Source organism: Drosophila willistoni (assembly GCF_018902025.1).
Source record: "Drosophila willistoni isolate 14030-0811.24 chromosome 2L unlocalized genomic scaffold, UCI_dwil_1.1 Seg168, whole genome shotgun sequence".
Classification (NCBI taxonomy): Eukaryota; Metazoa; Arthropoda; class Insecta; order Diptera; family Drosophilidae; genus Drosophila; species Drosophila willistoni.
In genome coordinates this window covers 7,705,883-7,720,839 of record NW_025814047.1, presented here as the reverse complement: position 1 = coordinate 7,720,839, position 14,957 = coordinate 7,705,883, and the positions used below count along the sequence as shown (strand labels likewise).

General features: G+C 34.5%; 3 protein-coding genes and 1 long non-coding RNA gene across 4 annotated transcripts; all 4 read right to left on the bottom strand.

Annotated features, from left to right (window-relative positions):
• Positions 1-1,146: 1,146 nt before the first annotated feature.
• LOC111519604 lies at positions 1,147-4,732 on the bottom strand. Its single transcript, XM_023181206.2, has 2 exons — positions 2,424-4,732; positions 1,147-1,720 (listed from the first exon to the last, which is right to left on the bottom strand). Exons 1-2 carry the CDS (start codon positions 4,134-4,136, stop codon positions 1,580-1,582), a joined length of 1,854 nt encoding a protein of 617 aa, XP_023036974.2. The 5' UTR covers positions 4,137-4,732; the 3' UTR covers positions 1,147-1,579.
• LOC124459672 lies at positions 4,729-6,580 on the bottom strand. The gene is made up of 3 exons (XM_047009594.1): positions 5,587-6,580; positions 4,848-5,521; positions 4,729-4,767 (listed from the first exon to the last, which is right to left on the bottom strand). The coding sequence occupies exons 1-3, from the start codon at positions 6,050-6,052 to the stop codon at positions 4,729-4,731; spliced, it is 1,179 nt and encodes a 392-aa protein (XP_046865550.1). The 5' UTR covers positions 6,053-6,580.
• A 45-nt stretch (positions 6,581-6,625) lies between these two features.
• Positions 6,626-13,697, bottom strand: LOC6652305. The gene is made up of 12 exons (XM_047009593.1): positions 13,407-13,697; positions 13,141-13,284; positions 12,932-13,082; positions 12,135-12,874; positions 11,778-12,076; positions 11,528-11,718; positions 8,530-8,738; positions 8,289-8,432; positions 8,080-8,230; positions 7,289-8,028; positions 6,933-7,231; positions 6,626-6,869 (listed from the first exon to the last, which is right to left on the bottom strand). Exons 1-12 carry the CDS (start codon positions 13,611-13,613, stop codon positions 6,677-6,679), a joined length of 3,468 nt encoding a protein of 1,155 aa, XP_046865549.1. The 5' UTR covers positions 13,614-13,697; the 3' UTR covers positions 6,626-6,676.
• Positions 10,147-11,039, bottom strand: LOC124459948. The gene is made up of 2 exons (XR_006953901.1): positions 10,735-11,039; positions 10,147-10,549 (listed from the first exon to the last, which is right to left on the bottom strand). It is a non-coding gene; the product is annotated as an uncharacterized LOC124459948 (long non-coding RNA).
• Positions 13,698-14,957: the final 1,260 nt, after the last annotated feature.

Below are 14,957 nucleotides of genomic sequence, written 5' to 3'. Positions count from 1 at the left end.
AAGCCAACTGTGAAACACGCCAGTAGCGGATCTACGGGGGTGAAATAGGTAAATAGGTAAATTTTCCCCCCCAAAACTCCGAGTCGGATATGCAATCAGAGTTTGGTTAAGAAATTTTACTTGGTCAAACAAATTTTTGACTTGAGAATTTATGGGATGAGTTGGACCTCAGAGTACGCAAAACGCCCATATCTTCAATTACAGTTTTGAAGTCACGTTTGCAAGAAGAGTGGGGTAAAATTGGGACAAATTATTTAAAAAAAATTATTAATAATATGCCAAAGCGCTTAAGCGATACCTTAACAAAGAATGCTTACCATACCAAATACTAAATATTAATTTATTACTATTTTAAGCCATTGTTTCTTAAGTTTGTATGAAAAAACCGAATATTTATGTAACACTGAATTTGGGACTTTGTTTTGTTTTTGGATATTTTCTTTTTTAGTTTTGAATAGATAGATTGATAGAAAACATTCTAAACTATTACATAGCATTTAGAATTTTTTAATTTCAGCCAAATTAAGTAGATTTACTTGCGCTCAAATTCGAGCAAAAGAAAAAACCGAATAATAATGTAATTCACTGTAAAAACAATGAAGTAAGTAAGTCGCCTCGCCGACTTCGGTATACCATGCACCAGGTAAAACAAAATATTTTGAATTTCGAACACCAAATGTAAATATATATGTATGTGTTATTTTACATGTCTTATTATAGCTTATGCACTCTAGCGCCGCCACTAGCCCACGGCCAACTCCGGCATCTTGGACCGCCTAGTAAAACACTTTTATACGCATATTTCGGGAGTTTCTACTTCGATTTTAATCAAATTTGGCAGGTTGGTAGAAATTAATAAGACCAACTAGTGTGCCGAATTTGATCGGTAATCGGTATTTTCTAAATTATGAAGGCGGGAGTCGGTGTGGCAAAAATTAAAAAAATCAAAATCTGTGCGAATACTAAACAAATCTCAGTACCAAATTTGGTGATGCTAACATTGTTAGTTTTCGAGAAAATAAGATCTAAATGTTCATACGGACGGACGGATAGACATGGCTAGATCGTCTCGGTTGTTGATGCTGATCAAGAATATATATAGTTTATGGGGTCTGCTTGTTACATACATTTTGGCGACTTTAATATACCAGTTGCGCATATGGGTGCATGGTATAAAAATTTAGTTTTCTTATACACCTTACATAGTTCTCTTACTCGGGATGCCATAGTTAGCGAGTGACTCACTTAATGTAATGTTAGTCGCTTTCAATTAAAATCTAAGCCAATTGTATTTTTAAAGCCTTTTGACACTTTATTTGTTAGGGCTGTTATAGGGCTTGTTAGGGCCCTTATATTAGGACTTGTAGTAGATTAACAACATGACTCACGGCTAACGTGTGGTCATCTTCAGTCAGTAATCTTCAGATCATTAGTTGAGAACTAAAAAAAAATCACATTTATACTATAATTTAAAAGATATCAACGCACTACAAATAAATTTGTGTAGTTCTATAAGTGGTAAAAAATTGAGTCTCCGCTTTGATTCTTTTGAGATAAAAACTACAACTATCCAATTAATTTAATCCTCCAAGCCACTGTAGACCTCGGCCTCTCTGCTGCTATCGCTGCTGCTGCCGATGCTGATGTCGTCATCTGGAAACCATTCATATTTGATTTCTCTATACGCAACGTTTAAGTACTTTTTATCACTGGGTGTCAACTGAAAGTATAAGGTTAGATGTAACAATTAGATAGACATAAAATATTTAAACATAAATTAAAACCAAAGAATCGGAGTTAAATTGGGCCGCGCCGAAGTTTGTATACCCTTGCAGTGCAGTATATACAAACATGCAAAATTTTATCTCTCTTGCTCTAACGGTCTAGGAGGAATTTACGGAAAGGCCGGCGGACGGACATGGGTGGCTAAAGGTGGCTTTTTTTGTTAAAATTTAAAGGAGTATTCAAATTGACTATCCTTGACTAAAAATTCTAATAACAAATATGTATGTATACCTTATGTTCTTTTTAACAATATCCCAAATAAATTCATTGAGAAAAATAATGTAAAGTAAGTAAGTCCTTTCATAAAATTTTCATAATTTTTCCATTTCGATTTAGAGCTTTAGAATTTTTTTTTTTAATTTGACGAATGTTTGTCAACAGAAAGAAAGTCGAAACGTTTATTTTGAGGCTTGTTCTCGTTTCCCAATCGGTTTCATACGTTTTTGCTTTGCAAATTGTTGTTCAAATTGAAAAATCCAATTCAAAAATGTTTAAGGTGATGCAATGACTGAAAACGACTAAGATTATTAAAAAAAAAAAAGTAGAAAAACATATCTAATTTCGATTCCGACAAATTTATTCGGAATCAAAAACGGAAACTGGGAACGGGACTGTTCAATTACTTTTTTTTAACTTACATGACGGGAAAATATGTAAAGAGATGGAGACACAATCAGCTTCAATGGTTCTTGAAGAGTCGGATCTCTAACCATTTTTAATATATCCAAGGCTTTATCAAGAATGCTCCAGTCACTTTCTAAATTCAAGTATTTATCAGCCATTATTTCAACGTGTTCAAGTTTAGTACAATTTTCAAGGATATTCAAGAACACACTCGAATCACTTTCAAAAATGTATGTCGCTATTTTTAATGTTTTGAGGTCAGTGAGTTTCGTTATAACGCTGAATTTTGAAATATTATCCGGATCCCCAATCATGTGCAAATGCTTAAGAGTCCTAGGGGTCTGCTCGACTAATGCCTGAAGGAGTATATCAAGGGAAGACTCAGCAATCAACTCCTCAAGTTGTCCAAGTCTGCCCAAGTTGTCTTCTTCTTTTAAATTGAAACGACAACAAAGAGATTTCAGAGAAGGAAGTTCTAAAATATTTTCCAACTGATTAATGTCAACAACTTTATTTCTTAAAGTCAATTTTCGCAGCTTTTGAAAGTTTTCATTGAAATTTATTGGAGTTGTATCATCTTCAATTAGAAAGGCAATATTTAGTTCCTCCAATTCTTTAAGTAGAGACAAAATTTCGACGTGTTGTGGGTACATATGCTCTATATCCAATTTTCTTAATAATTTATACTCTGCTATTGCTTTAACTTCATCAATTTCCAAACAATCTCCAGTGAGTTTAATAAATTCTAAAGGACAATTCTTGAACAGTCTGAGTTTACAGTTGCTGTAATTTGTTATAAACAGTTCTGAAAGAATTGGCAATGCAGGAAGAATTTCGTCGGTTTCTGGATCGTCGAAGGAACATTTTAATGCCTTCAGCGATTTTATACCGGCAATCGCCTTTAACTCGTTAATAGTAATATTGTCATCTATAACAAGATTTTCAAGGGTCGGTGAAATTTGTAATGAGAATCCTTTGAAAAGTCCTTCTAAGGAGCCATATCGATGTGATATAATGGTTAATTCCTGAAGATCCTTTAGTCGGGCAAGAGTTTGCAAATGTTCCTCTCTAATTTCTTTAGAAAATCCACATATAAGTTTTCTAAGTGATTCAATTTTTGCGATATGCAACACTTCTTCAGAATTTATGACTGAAACATTTTTGCGCTCATATTGAATAACACACATATTCTTATAGCTACAACTATAGAGATCGGATGTACGATAGGGGTTTTCTCTCAAATACGTTGTCCTGGAATTATATTGGCCTTCTTCAGTAATCCAGTTATCAATGTAGTCATTGGTGTCAGCAATTATCAGTTCCCTAAAACTGGAACTTTCCGCCAAGTATGACAAGATTTTAGTCAAGTTACTTGTGCGTTTTTTTAATATATGTAGCTTATTTAAATTTTTCAATTTCTTCAGAAAAGCGTAATCACAAATATCCAAGAAATTTTCTATAATTAACTTTCCTTGATTTTTTTTATATTTAATGATTCCTTCATCATGCTTAATAGTGACGACGCCTTCGGAATTTTCCAACACAGGGATTGCCTGACTTGGAATCTCGATTTCACTCATTGCAATTCTCTTGTAGAATGTAAGGGGAAGATCGACTTCAAGACATCTGGGATCAGAGAATATGCAATTGATTAATTTTAAAGTTTTTATTTGTTTTATCAGAAGAGTCTCTTCGTGATTGATTGGCATTTCATCAATATGCAACATTTTTAAATTATGACTTTCGTTTGAGGAAAGTGTTTTTATTAACGAGTGCAATGAGCCAGATGGACACTTTCCAGATATAATAAGACTTTCACAATTTTCCAAATTACCCAGGGGAGCGTAACGACTTGCATCTATTTTATTACTCAGCTGCAGTTTGAGTTCTTTACTGTGACTGTTATAGGTGAAGATGTTGTTAATTTCAACGCTGCATTTCGAAGATGATAAAATTCGTAAAACTGTCTCAGATATGTTGTTAAAATCGTGATGAGTTGATCTTATTTCTAAATCTTCAAGTTCAGTAAGCTTATCGAGGCGTTTAATGCATTCATCATTGGAGAACCCGCATTTTAATGTCTTTAATGATTTAATTCGCACCAATTCAGTGGTTGAAGGCAAATCAAGGGATACGTCAGATGTTAGATCAAGAAATTTCAGAGCTGGGGATGCGTTTGCAGCGAGTGCTGTGAAGAGACTTTTTAAATGCTTCAGATCTTTCTTTCCTAGCTCCAATCTAATGGTTAGCTCTTCAAGGTACGGCAACTGCCCAAAAATGTCTATGTTACTTAAATCTTTAAAAAAGCAGCCAATCTTTTTAAGAGATTTTATACCTGCGATTGCTAACTTCTCGATTCTAGAGTCAATCATTGTAAAAAAAGCATTTAAGCACAAAAGATTTTCGTTTGCAAATGCTTTAAAAAGATTAAGATATACCAATCGAACAGTTTTTTTATCAGGATCCATATCAAATGGAATAATATTTAATGAGGATTCTCCATAAGTAAATTTAACATGACAGAAATCAATTTGAATCCATTTTGTTTTGCTCGCCATTAACATTTTTACTATATCATTTATCGTATTAACGACTTCATTTTCTGAATATATTTCCAGGCTTTCAAGATTATTCAAATTTGAAAGATGGTGAATGCTTTTTGGTTGAATGAAACCACACGCCAAACCTTCCAATGATTTTATCTGAGAGATGGCATGGATTTCTTCATCATTCATATCGGCATTTGGAATATTCAAACACACAAGCATATTTCTTTCAGCCAAACGTCTAAAAAGGGGCTTTAAGGATCCGATTTCATGTGTTCCAACTATTCCTAAATCTTGTAGTTTTGGAAGATTTGCCAAAGGTGCATATTCAACAGCATCAATTTCAGTTTTCATTACGAAACATAATGTTTCCAAATGCTTTAAGCTATTTTTATCTAAAGTGATGTCCGACAATCTACCATAGATTTCATTCTTTCTGATGTAAAGTTCACGCAAATTTGGATTCGACTTGCAACATTCGACTAATTCATCAGCATCTATTTTCACATCTAAAACCAGCTCACGGAGATTTTGGAAATGTGATAAATTATTGTTAAGAGAATATCCTGTATATTAAAACATCAATTAGTTAAAAAAAATTATTTTTGCAATTACATTATATGTGCTTTACCTGGCATCTCTATACTCAAATTTGTTACCATAGACTTTTTTTGACATGCGTTGATAATCATTTCGACGAATTCCAAATGTTTGCTATTATATGGACCAGTTTCATATGTTAAAGAAACATCGTATAATTGTTTCTTTTTATTTATGTCATCAATCAAAAATTCAAAAAACATATTTTGTTGCTTTGGTGTAGCTACTTGCAGTTCCTGATACAGATTATCAAAATTTATATGAAGCTTATCATTAAATTCGTTTTGTCGTCGCCTTAATATATAATATAGTTTTCGATCCCAATGTTTGAACAAATCATAAATCCTTTTAAAAGACACCGCAAATCTAAACAGTTCTCCATAAATAATAAATGGTATAGAACAATTAGATTCTTCTATTTCACATCTGGCTTTAATCTGTCTGAATATTTCATAGATGCAGTCGGCATTAAGTTTTGACACGTACGAATTGTTCATTTTACTAATTTTTGTATTGCGTTTTACTTTTTGGTTCAGTTTTTTCCAGACACCGAATCTTATCAATACTTCTTATAGATAGTAGGTATTAATGGGGAGAACTTTTGCCTTTTCAAAGGTGGTCTATATCAACCGAGTGTTAATTACGAACTGAATGCATGCATTATAGTGAAGCCACTGAGTCATGCCTCGGTAACTAGTTGTTACACTATTTCAGAAAAAGGTGTATTTATTTTGGTCAACACTTTGGCACGAGTTCATATAGCCATTTGATTATCCCTCGGGATTAATGTGGCCTCCTTCTAGCCAGTTAAAGTCACAGATCTAAAACAGTAACTTTTTTAAATAACTTAAGTTTTTTAAGTCCACTGATATAAAGTTTTGTAGTTGTCCTTATAATTTACTTGAATTTTTAAAAACAAATTGGACAACTATAACACACCGGAAGATATATTAAATCGGCAACAGAAAATTCGGACCCCTGCAAATTCCGAAGTTGTCCTTTGATTTCTTATCTGCTGTGTTACAAAAAATACTTTATCTAAAATTGTAAATAAATAAATATATAAAAGCTTAGGCTTGATCATTAAAGTTTATTAAACTAGCTTTACAGTTTACACTCTCTTACGCTCTTTCGTCCAATAACTCTTGCCATAGTCTAACTCTCTTAGTTGGAAATTCCGTATTTACGCGCAATTCAAATCCACTTGGATTGTACATATCGTTCACGAATTCATGATATTCGCATATTCCGTCGGGCTGTGATTCTAAGACATTAGCTTCGCAATATTTTATCGGCGGAGCATCGACCATATATCTTCAAGAAGAAAGGGTATTAAGTAGAAAATCAATTGCTTTTGCATGGTTATAGCAAACTCACCCGTACTTGGCAAAATTGACGAAGTACCTCACAAACCATTCGATTACTTTGGCGTCTCTGGAATCCTTAGGAAAGTCCGGAAATAAAATGGGACTACGGAACAAATATATCAAATCATCGCAATGAACAACTCCATACGTTCCGGTCACATTTGCTTGGGTATAAAGCGATGCATAGCTATAGGGTCCCTTATAGTTAAACCGGTAAATGTATACGGGAAACCTGCCCGACGGCGAATGAGCGACATACCATCTGATGGCGTCATAGAGAGAATGCTTGAAACCTCTGTCGGTGATCGTCTGGTGAAATTCGATACAAGAATTAAATCACTGACATATGAGTTTGTTTACACTTACGTCCATAAAGCCTTGCCTAGTCCTACTGTTTATGTGATTAACATTTTGAAGGTACTCAAATACGACGCTATCTGTTTTGTCCTTTGTCGTTCGTGGACTAAACCATGTGGGCCACTCCAATAAGGCTTCGAATAAATACTCAAATCGGTCATTAAATTGATGAAGTAATGTGCCATTATGTATGATATTGACAACACGCACAGCTCCTTCATCGGGGACGGTTCCAATAAGCCAGGGTCGTTTTTGATAGTCATGTCTTTTTATCAGCGCCTCTGGCGAGGCAGTTAGAAACGCGTCCTTTCCTGGAGGCTCTACGACAGGACGGAAGTTGGTTAGGGGATCCACATCCCAATATTTAAGGCCATCGCCGGCATTGATTAGTTTTAAAACATCGACTTTTCTTAGGGCTTCAGTAATTTCGGATGTAAGTAGAAGGTCTGCATTTTGAATTCCACACAGTTCCGCGATTTTTCGAGCTTGTTCCTCAGGCTGGTTGGTAATGGCAAAAGGAACATTCGCCGTACCACTCATGCTAATCACTCTTTGGAAGAGATTGTTCGAGAGGGGACTCAATAAATGCATATGGGTGGAAACGCCTCCAGCACTCTGACCAAAGATGGTCACCTTGTTCCTATTGCCACCAAAAGAGGCTATATTATATCGGACCCAACGTAATGCCAATGTCTGATCTTTAAGACCAAAATTGCCAGGCATATCGCTATGTCCGGTAGACAGAAAACCTAAGGTAATATGCGTTAATAAAAAAGAAATAGTTTCTTGTAATAACTTACCCAAAGGTCCCAGTCTATAAGCCATTGTAACCAAAATTACCTCCTGTGTGTCCATAAAATACTCCGGTCCAGTTATATAAGGACCAGCTGAACCACTAAAGAAACCACCGCCGTGTATATAAACCATTACGGGTAAAGTTCCCGAACGAACCTGTAAAATAAGGGCACATTCATTTTCGGTTGACGTTTGAGAATTCTCGAAGACTCACCTCTGGTCTGTAGACATTTAAGTAGAGACAATCCTCTTCGCCGTATATTATTGGAGTAGGTAAGAGATAATTCTTTTGTATGCAATCCATTTTGGCCATAGTCGCGTTATAAGTGCCCCTCCATTTGGGTTTATCCTGGGGACTCTAGAATTAAAGCCACAAAAGTTGAAGCATTACAACGCATTATGCTTATATAATCCTTCTTCCTTGGTAAAAATTAGGTTTTTAACCAAATACTCACCATGAATCTTAATGGACCTACAGGTGGCTCTGCATACGGTATGCCCATGAAAGCTTGAAAACTTTGTGTTTGATAGCCATTCATATGAGTGCCTCTGATGCAACCGACTTTTGGAGGGCACACAACCAATGGGTCATAATCGCCCAACGCCGAGACGAACGCTAGGCAAAGACAGATGTAGACCACATACAAATGTGATTTGAACATGACTAATTAAAAAAAAAAAAAAAAAACAATTCTGTTTTGAATCTATAGATGGGACAACTTCTCGTATGGAGACCGACACTATGTCTATGACGGTTGGTAAAACACTTTCGCCTTTTATCCCTAAGACACTGAACACTGTTGGTTAAGCCGTAAAATTTGTAATTCGTCACAAACTTATATAATTTATATTAATGCAAATTTCGCAGTTATTACATGGTTATGTCAATTAATAAATTTCTTAACTCAAATTCAAGATAACTCCCACACTCGATTCTCTTGAAAATATCACTAAAATAATTTCAAATATTTTGTTGTGATTGTAGTGGAATAGAAATCCTTTCACTCCTTAGAAGGAGTTATACAACTTGATTTCTTAGTATCAAATCAAATTCAATTAACACACTTCGTTTTCTATTTTACGGTATTTACATTTACATGGTTTAATAGTTTTGATATATGGTATATGTAAGGGAATTAGTCATTATGTAAGTATGTAAAAAAATAAAACTTCTGTAAAATATTTAAAAATTTTAATAGATTTAGATGTAAATAAATTTATAGGTTTTTCCTCAGCTTTGAGTCTTTATTGTAACTTGTTCCGATCAGGTAAAAAACGTTTTATATGCATAATTTTTGGGTCTTTACCTTTAATAGTCTCCAAGCTAAGGTAGGTGTTCCAGGAGACGGACATAACTAAGGCGGATTGGTTCTTTCTGTGTATTTCCCACATTTAGACGGACTTAATAAATCATTTCACCCTAAGAAAATAATTAACAAACGTTTCACAAGTCTTCTCATTGAAAATTAGGCATATTTTGCTTCAGACCTATTACATAATATATGACAATAGTGGATACATTTAAATTGAGTATAGCAAATGAGGAAACGAAATCAATTTAAATAGGTTTTGTATTTTTTATTTAAAGAGCATTGTTTTATTTATTCATTCTTTATTTCATTTTTAAATTTAAGAATCCAGTTTTCTCTTTTTAATAATTGGTTAGATCTACAATTCGAATGAAGGAATAAACACTTTTAAATGAATTATTTAATTATTTATCTTATGAAATCGATATGAATGAATGGCATGCTATATTCCAATATTACATTGGTTAAGACCGCTTATAGACCGTTCTTTGCTGAATTTATACTAAGGTCAAAAATTATTTACTGTTGATCATTTAGAGATGAATTTCACCATTGACAAACCGTAGATATGTGGTCCATATTTCATTCGTATCAGATTTAAAAATGAATGTCGATGAAATCAAAATTGTTTGTAAAATGAAGTTGTTGCAATATAGTCAAAATTTTTGTTCTTATTTTGAAACATATTACAAATTCTGCGTAAACGTACGAAAACTCCAAATTGCGCCCAAATAAGTATGCTATATAAATAAGTAAGCTATATAGATTGCAACAAGAACATTTAGTTATTTCATATTGATATGCATGGAAATTAAAATATCAATATTATCATCGTTGCCCTTAGAACAATTGACACCTGAAGCAGGCACGTCACTTGCATCGGCAGTGGAATTCTCCTAGGGACCCATCGATGTAGTTCTTAAATTTCGTGATTCTACTGTTTTCTCTGGAAAGGTGAAGCCTGTCGGATCTGAATCCCAATTAGCAATTTGCGTGGTGTTATCTGCACGCCTCTCCGTGATTGTATAAATGGTATTGCGGGTCTAGCAATTATTGGCGTTTTTCCCAATTGACCAAGTGGAGATTCAGAGAAAAACGGCCGAGCAAAGCTTCTTTTTGTTAGTCCAATCATCTGAAAATAGAACCTTGTATTTCCGTTCCAAAGCTAAATAAAAAGCAAAATTGTTTAATAAGTTCATGAAATAAAAAAATTGCGTTTTCGTAAATTATAAAAAATAATGGACTGGCTTTCATAAAAAGATTCAAATTGTTGTCATTTATACTGACATTCGATACGGTCAATCTGTTTTACTTACTATTCGAAACATTATGGGCGATGGCTTAACTTACTGTCTTGTTTTAAATCCAAACAGTTTCTTTTCGTTTCTTTCTAAAAAAAAAAACAGTTCGAGTTAAAAGGACGACATTTAGATCCATTGGGGATGACGTCAAAGTATGTTTCCAATAGTCCTTTCAGTCGTTCCCAGTTCAGTACTCTATTGCGTCTGATCCCTTGGATCTGATTAATCTTCACATATCTTCAAGTGTCAACAGTAGTCTTCGTGCTTCAAAGAATTATGACACCCCATTGTAGCTAAGGTTGGAATATTGTTCTTCAGTGTGAGAACGACAATTTGATGTTCACAAGTGAATAGATCCAATAGCAATTCCTGAAGTTCGATTTACACTGGACTCGACTCTTCGCATACCTTCTTATTCAAACAGACATCTTCTATTAATCTCTCTTCACTTTACAGCCGAAGACTTGTATTTGTTATCCTCTTTCTCTGTAAACTAGTCAAAGATAACATTAGCTCATCCGATTTAAGCCTAGACTAAGTGGGCTTTCAAGGTATTTGCTTTTTTACTTTTAGTCTCCTAATTTTTCTTTAGCTCTCTACCCTAAGAAATCTACAACAAGGCCTTTACTTATGTCACCCTGTGCAAATAAAAGTCCAGTTTAAGCCTATTTATTTTATAATTAATCAATGATTTGTGAATTAAATTGTAAATGCAAAGTAGTTCTACGCAAATGTAGGTACAAATATTTGCTTACATATGTTTTACTTGAGTCATATTGTCTAATTCAAGAACCTTTTTTCTTTGTTATGTATGGTAATTATTCGACTTCTGAGACCTTCCTACACTCTTTGATCCAATAACCTTTGCCACATTTTAACTCTTTCAGTTGGAAATGCGGAATTCACTTTCACTTCGAATCCACTTGGGTTGAACTCATCGTTTACAAATTCATGATAGTCACAAATGCCATTCGGACGCTTTTCTAAAACTGACGTGGAGCATTCTCCGAGCAGCGGAACAAAGGCGGTATATCTACAATAAAATGGGTTTTAAATATCATTTCCATCATTTTCAAGATTATAACAACTCACCCCAATTTGGCAAAATTAACAAAGTACTTCACAAACCAATCAATTACCTTGGCCTCATTGGAAAACCTAGGAAAGTCGGGAAATATAATAGGACTACGGAACAAATATATTAAATCATCGCAATGAACAACTCCGTAATTTCCGGTCACATTTGCTTGAGTGTAAAGCGAGGCAAAGCTAAAAGGACCTTTATAGTTGAAGTTGTACATGAATATAGGAGACTGGACTCTCATAGTGCTTGCAGCATACCAGCTGATGGCGTCATAGAGAGGATGCTTGAAACCTCTGTCGGTGATTGTCTAGTGAGAAGGATACTGGGATGAAATCATATAGAGATTTAGTTTTGCTTACACTTACGTCCAAAAATCCAGATCTGGTTCTATTGTTTAACTCGTAAATACCGGATAGGTATTCAAGTACGACACTATCTGTTTTGTCCTTTGTCTGCAATGGACTTAACTTACGGGGCCACTCTAGTAACGATTGAAATAAATATTCGAGTCGGTCATTAAACTGATTACGTAATGTGTTATTTTCCATTATATTGACAACACGAACGGCTCCTTCTTCGGGGACGGTGCCAATAAGCCAAGGCCGTTTCTGATATTCATTTCTTCTCATCAGCGAACTTGGCTTAGCAGTAAGGAATGCATCCTTTCCTGGAGGCTCTACTACCGGACGGAAGTTGGTTAAGGGATCCACATCCCAATACTTAAGGCCATCACCGGCATTTATTAGGTTTATTGCAGGAACTTCTCTTAGAAGCGTAGCTAGCTTGAATACAGGCAGTTTAAACGCATTCTTAATAAAGGCCAGACTTGCAAGTTTTCGAGCTTGTCTCAGAGGATTCTTGGTAATGGCAAAAGGAACATTGGCCGTGCCACTCATGCTAATCACTCTTTGGAAGAGATTGTTAGAGGCAGGACTCAATAAATGCATATGGGTGGAAACGCCCCCAGCACTCTGCCCAAAGATGGTCACCTGGTTTTTATCGCCACCAAAAGAGGCTATATTATCGCGGACCCAACGTAATGCCAAGTTCTGATCTTTAAGCCCGTAATTACCAGGCATATCTCGAGTGCCAGTGGACAGGAAGCCTAAGGAAATGGACGTTGATTAAGAAAGTAAATATAAAGTTTCGTTAACCGACATACCAAAAGGTCCCAATCTATAAGCCATTGTAACCAAAATTACCTCCCGTGTGTCCATAAAATACTCCGGTCCAGTTATATAAGGACCAGCCGAACCGCTGAAGAAACCACCTCCGTGTATATAAACCATTACGGGTAAAGTATCCCTACGAACCTACAAAATAAGGACACATTCATTTTCGGTTAACGTTTGAGAATTCTCGAAGGCTCACCTCTGGTCTGTAGACGTTTAAGTAGAGACAATCCTCTTCGCCATATATTAGAGGAGTAGGTAAGAGATAATTCTTTTGTATGCAATCATTTTTGGGTATAGTAGCATTATAAGTGTTATCCCATTTTTGTTTTACTTGTGGGCTCTAAAATGAGAGTAAACAAATTTAATTAAAATAACTGATTAAGACGATACAACGATTTGAACGATCTTTCTATTTTGGGAAGATTAACATTTTGTGAACCAAATAGTTTTATTAATACTCACCTTGAATCTTAGAAACCCAATCGGTGGCTCGGCATAGGGTATGCCCAAGAAAGCCTCAAATAATGGAGTTTGATAGCCTTTCATAGTAGTGCCTTTGATGCATCCGACCTTTGGTGGGCACACAACCAATGGGTCATCGTCGTCCTGCCCCGCGACGAACGCAAGGTAGACACAGATGTAGATCACATACAAATGTGATTTGAACATGACTAATTTCAAAAAACAATCTAAATTTGGGTCTATTGATCTATTGGGACAACTTCTCGTATGGGGACCGATGGTGTAAACGCTACTATGTCTTGTTGGTAAAACACTTTCGCCTTTTATCCCTAAGACTCTAAGCTCTTAGTTAAGCCGTAAAATTTGTAATTCGTCACAAAGTTATACAATTCACATTAATGTAAAATTCGCAGTTATTACATGGTTATATAAATTTATAAATTTCTTAACTCCAATTCAAAATAACTCTCGATTCACTTGAAAATATCACTGAAATAATTTCCAATATTTGACTTTAATTGTAGTCGATTAGAAATCCTTTAACTCCTTAGAAGGAGTTATACAACTTTTGTTTTAAGTTCATTCGTCTTAAATCTAATTCAATTTATTCGCTTCATTTTGTTGACTTTTATATTTTACGGTATTTACACGGTTATGGCTTAATAGTTTTCATTTTTCAGTAGTACTTATATGTGTAGGTACTTAATATTATGTAAACTATCTGAGAAATATTTGCGATTCTTAAGGTGTTTGGTTAAACATCAATTTACAAGCTTTTCTCTAAGTTTTGTTGAAGATAACAATTCTTTACATAGTAGATTTATTTGTATACCTTGGATATTTTGGATCCAATTTTTATTACATTTGGTAAACCAATAGATATTATGAATATATTAATACGCAAATTAGATTGTGGTTATTTGTATTTATAGATTAATTTTTAGAGTAGCTGAAATAAGAATTTTGACAAGAATACTTCTGATTTTAAGCTGTTGTGCTGTTTGCAGGTATATAACGTTGCACCAAAGGAAATGCCCTGATTACAGCTCCCATACAGTCTGTCTGAAAACATTTTGCACACGAAAAAACTTAAAATAAAACTTAACTTAACTTAAGATGGAAAAGTAATGTTCATTATTATAAATTTTAGAAATTTGTCGATTATTCAAAGTTTAATACGAGTGAATTTTCCGTTCTTATTCTATTAACGAAAAATAAAAAATACTTGATATCATAAGTTAAATATTTTAATTGGAATCTTTCATAAGCTATAGAAGGATAAGGTAGTCTCATCTGAACAAACGCTTGCTTGTTTTGGTACCTTATTGCTGTTGCTTGTTTCAAATTAGTTTGAAATTAAATATTTTAAAGCTACTCCCGATGAAATGGGAGAAAAGTTTGCTTTTTCAAGGTCTTTTTGGTGCTTGAACTTTGTTTACTTCTAATAGCAAATAAAGCTTTTGTTGTGTCTATCTTTTATTTATTGTAAAATGGATCTAGTAATGTCTAATATAAAATCTTCCCTAAAAGAAGTATTATTTTAGAGGACAA

Excerpts from the sequence above, each read along its gene's own strand:
- LOC111519604 (XM_023181206.2), bottom strand. The coding sequence starts at position 4,136 with ATGTTGCATATTGATGAAATGCCAATCAATCACGAAGAGACTCTTCTG. Across the intron at positions 1,721-2,423 it reads TTTACATATTTTCCCGTCAT|TTGACACCCAGTGATAAAAA; the intron begins GTAAGTTAAAAA and ends TTATACTTTCAG.
- LOC124459672 (XM_047009594.1), bottom strand. The coding sequence starts at position 6,052 with ATGAACAATTCGTACGTGTCAAAACTTAATGCCGACTGCATCTATGAA. Across the intron at positions 5,522-5,586 it reads TTTGAGTATAGAGATGCCAG|GATATTCTCTTAACAATAAT; the intron begins GTAAAGCACATA and ends TTTAATATACAG. Across the intron at positions 4,768-4,847 it reads ATAAAAAAACTGTTCGATTG|AATCGAGAAGTTAGCAATCG; the intron begins GTATATCTTAAT and ends GATTGACTCTAG.
- LOC6652305 (XM_047009593.1), bottom strand. The coding sequence starts at position 13,613 with ATGTTCAAATCACATTTGTATGTGATCTACATCTGTGTCTACCTTGCG. Across the intron at positions 12,875-12,931 it reads TTATAGATTGGGACCTTTTG|GCTTCCTGTCCACTGGCACT; the intron begins GTATGTCGGTTA and ends CCATTTCCTTAG. Across the intron at positions 6,870-6,932 it reads GTCAATTTTGCCAAGTACGG|ATATATGGTCGATGCTCCGC; the intron begins GTGAGTTTGCTA and ends TTCTTCTTGAAG.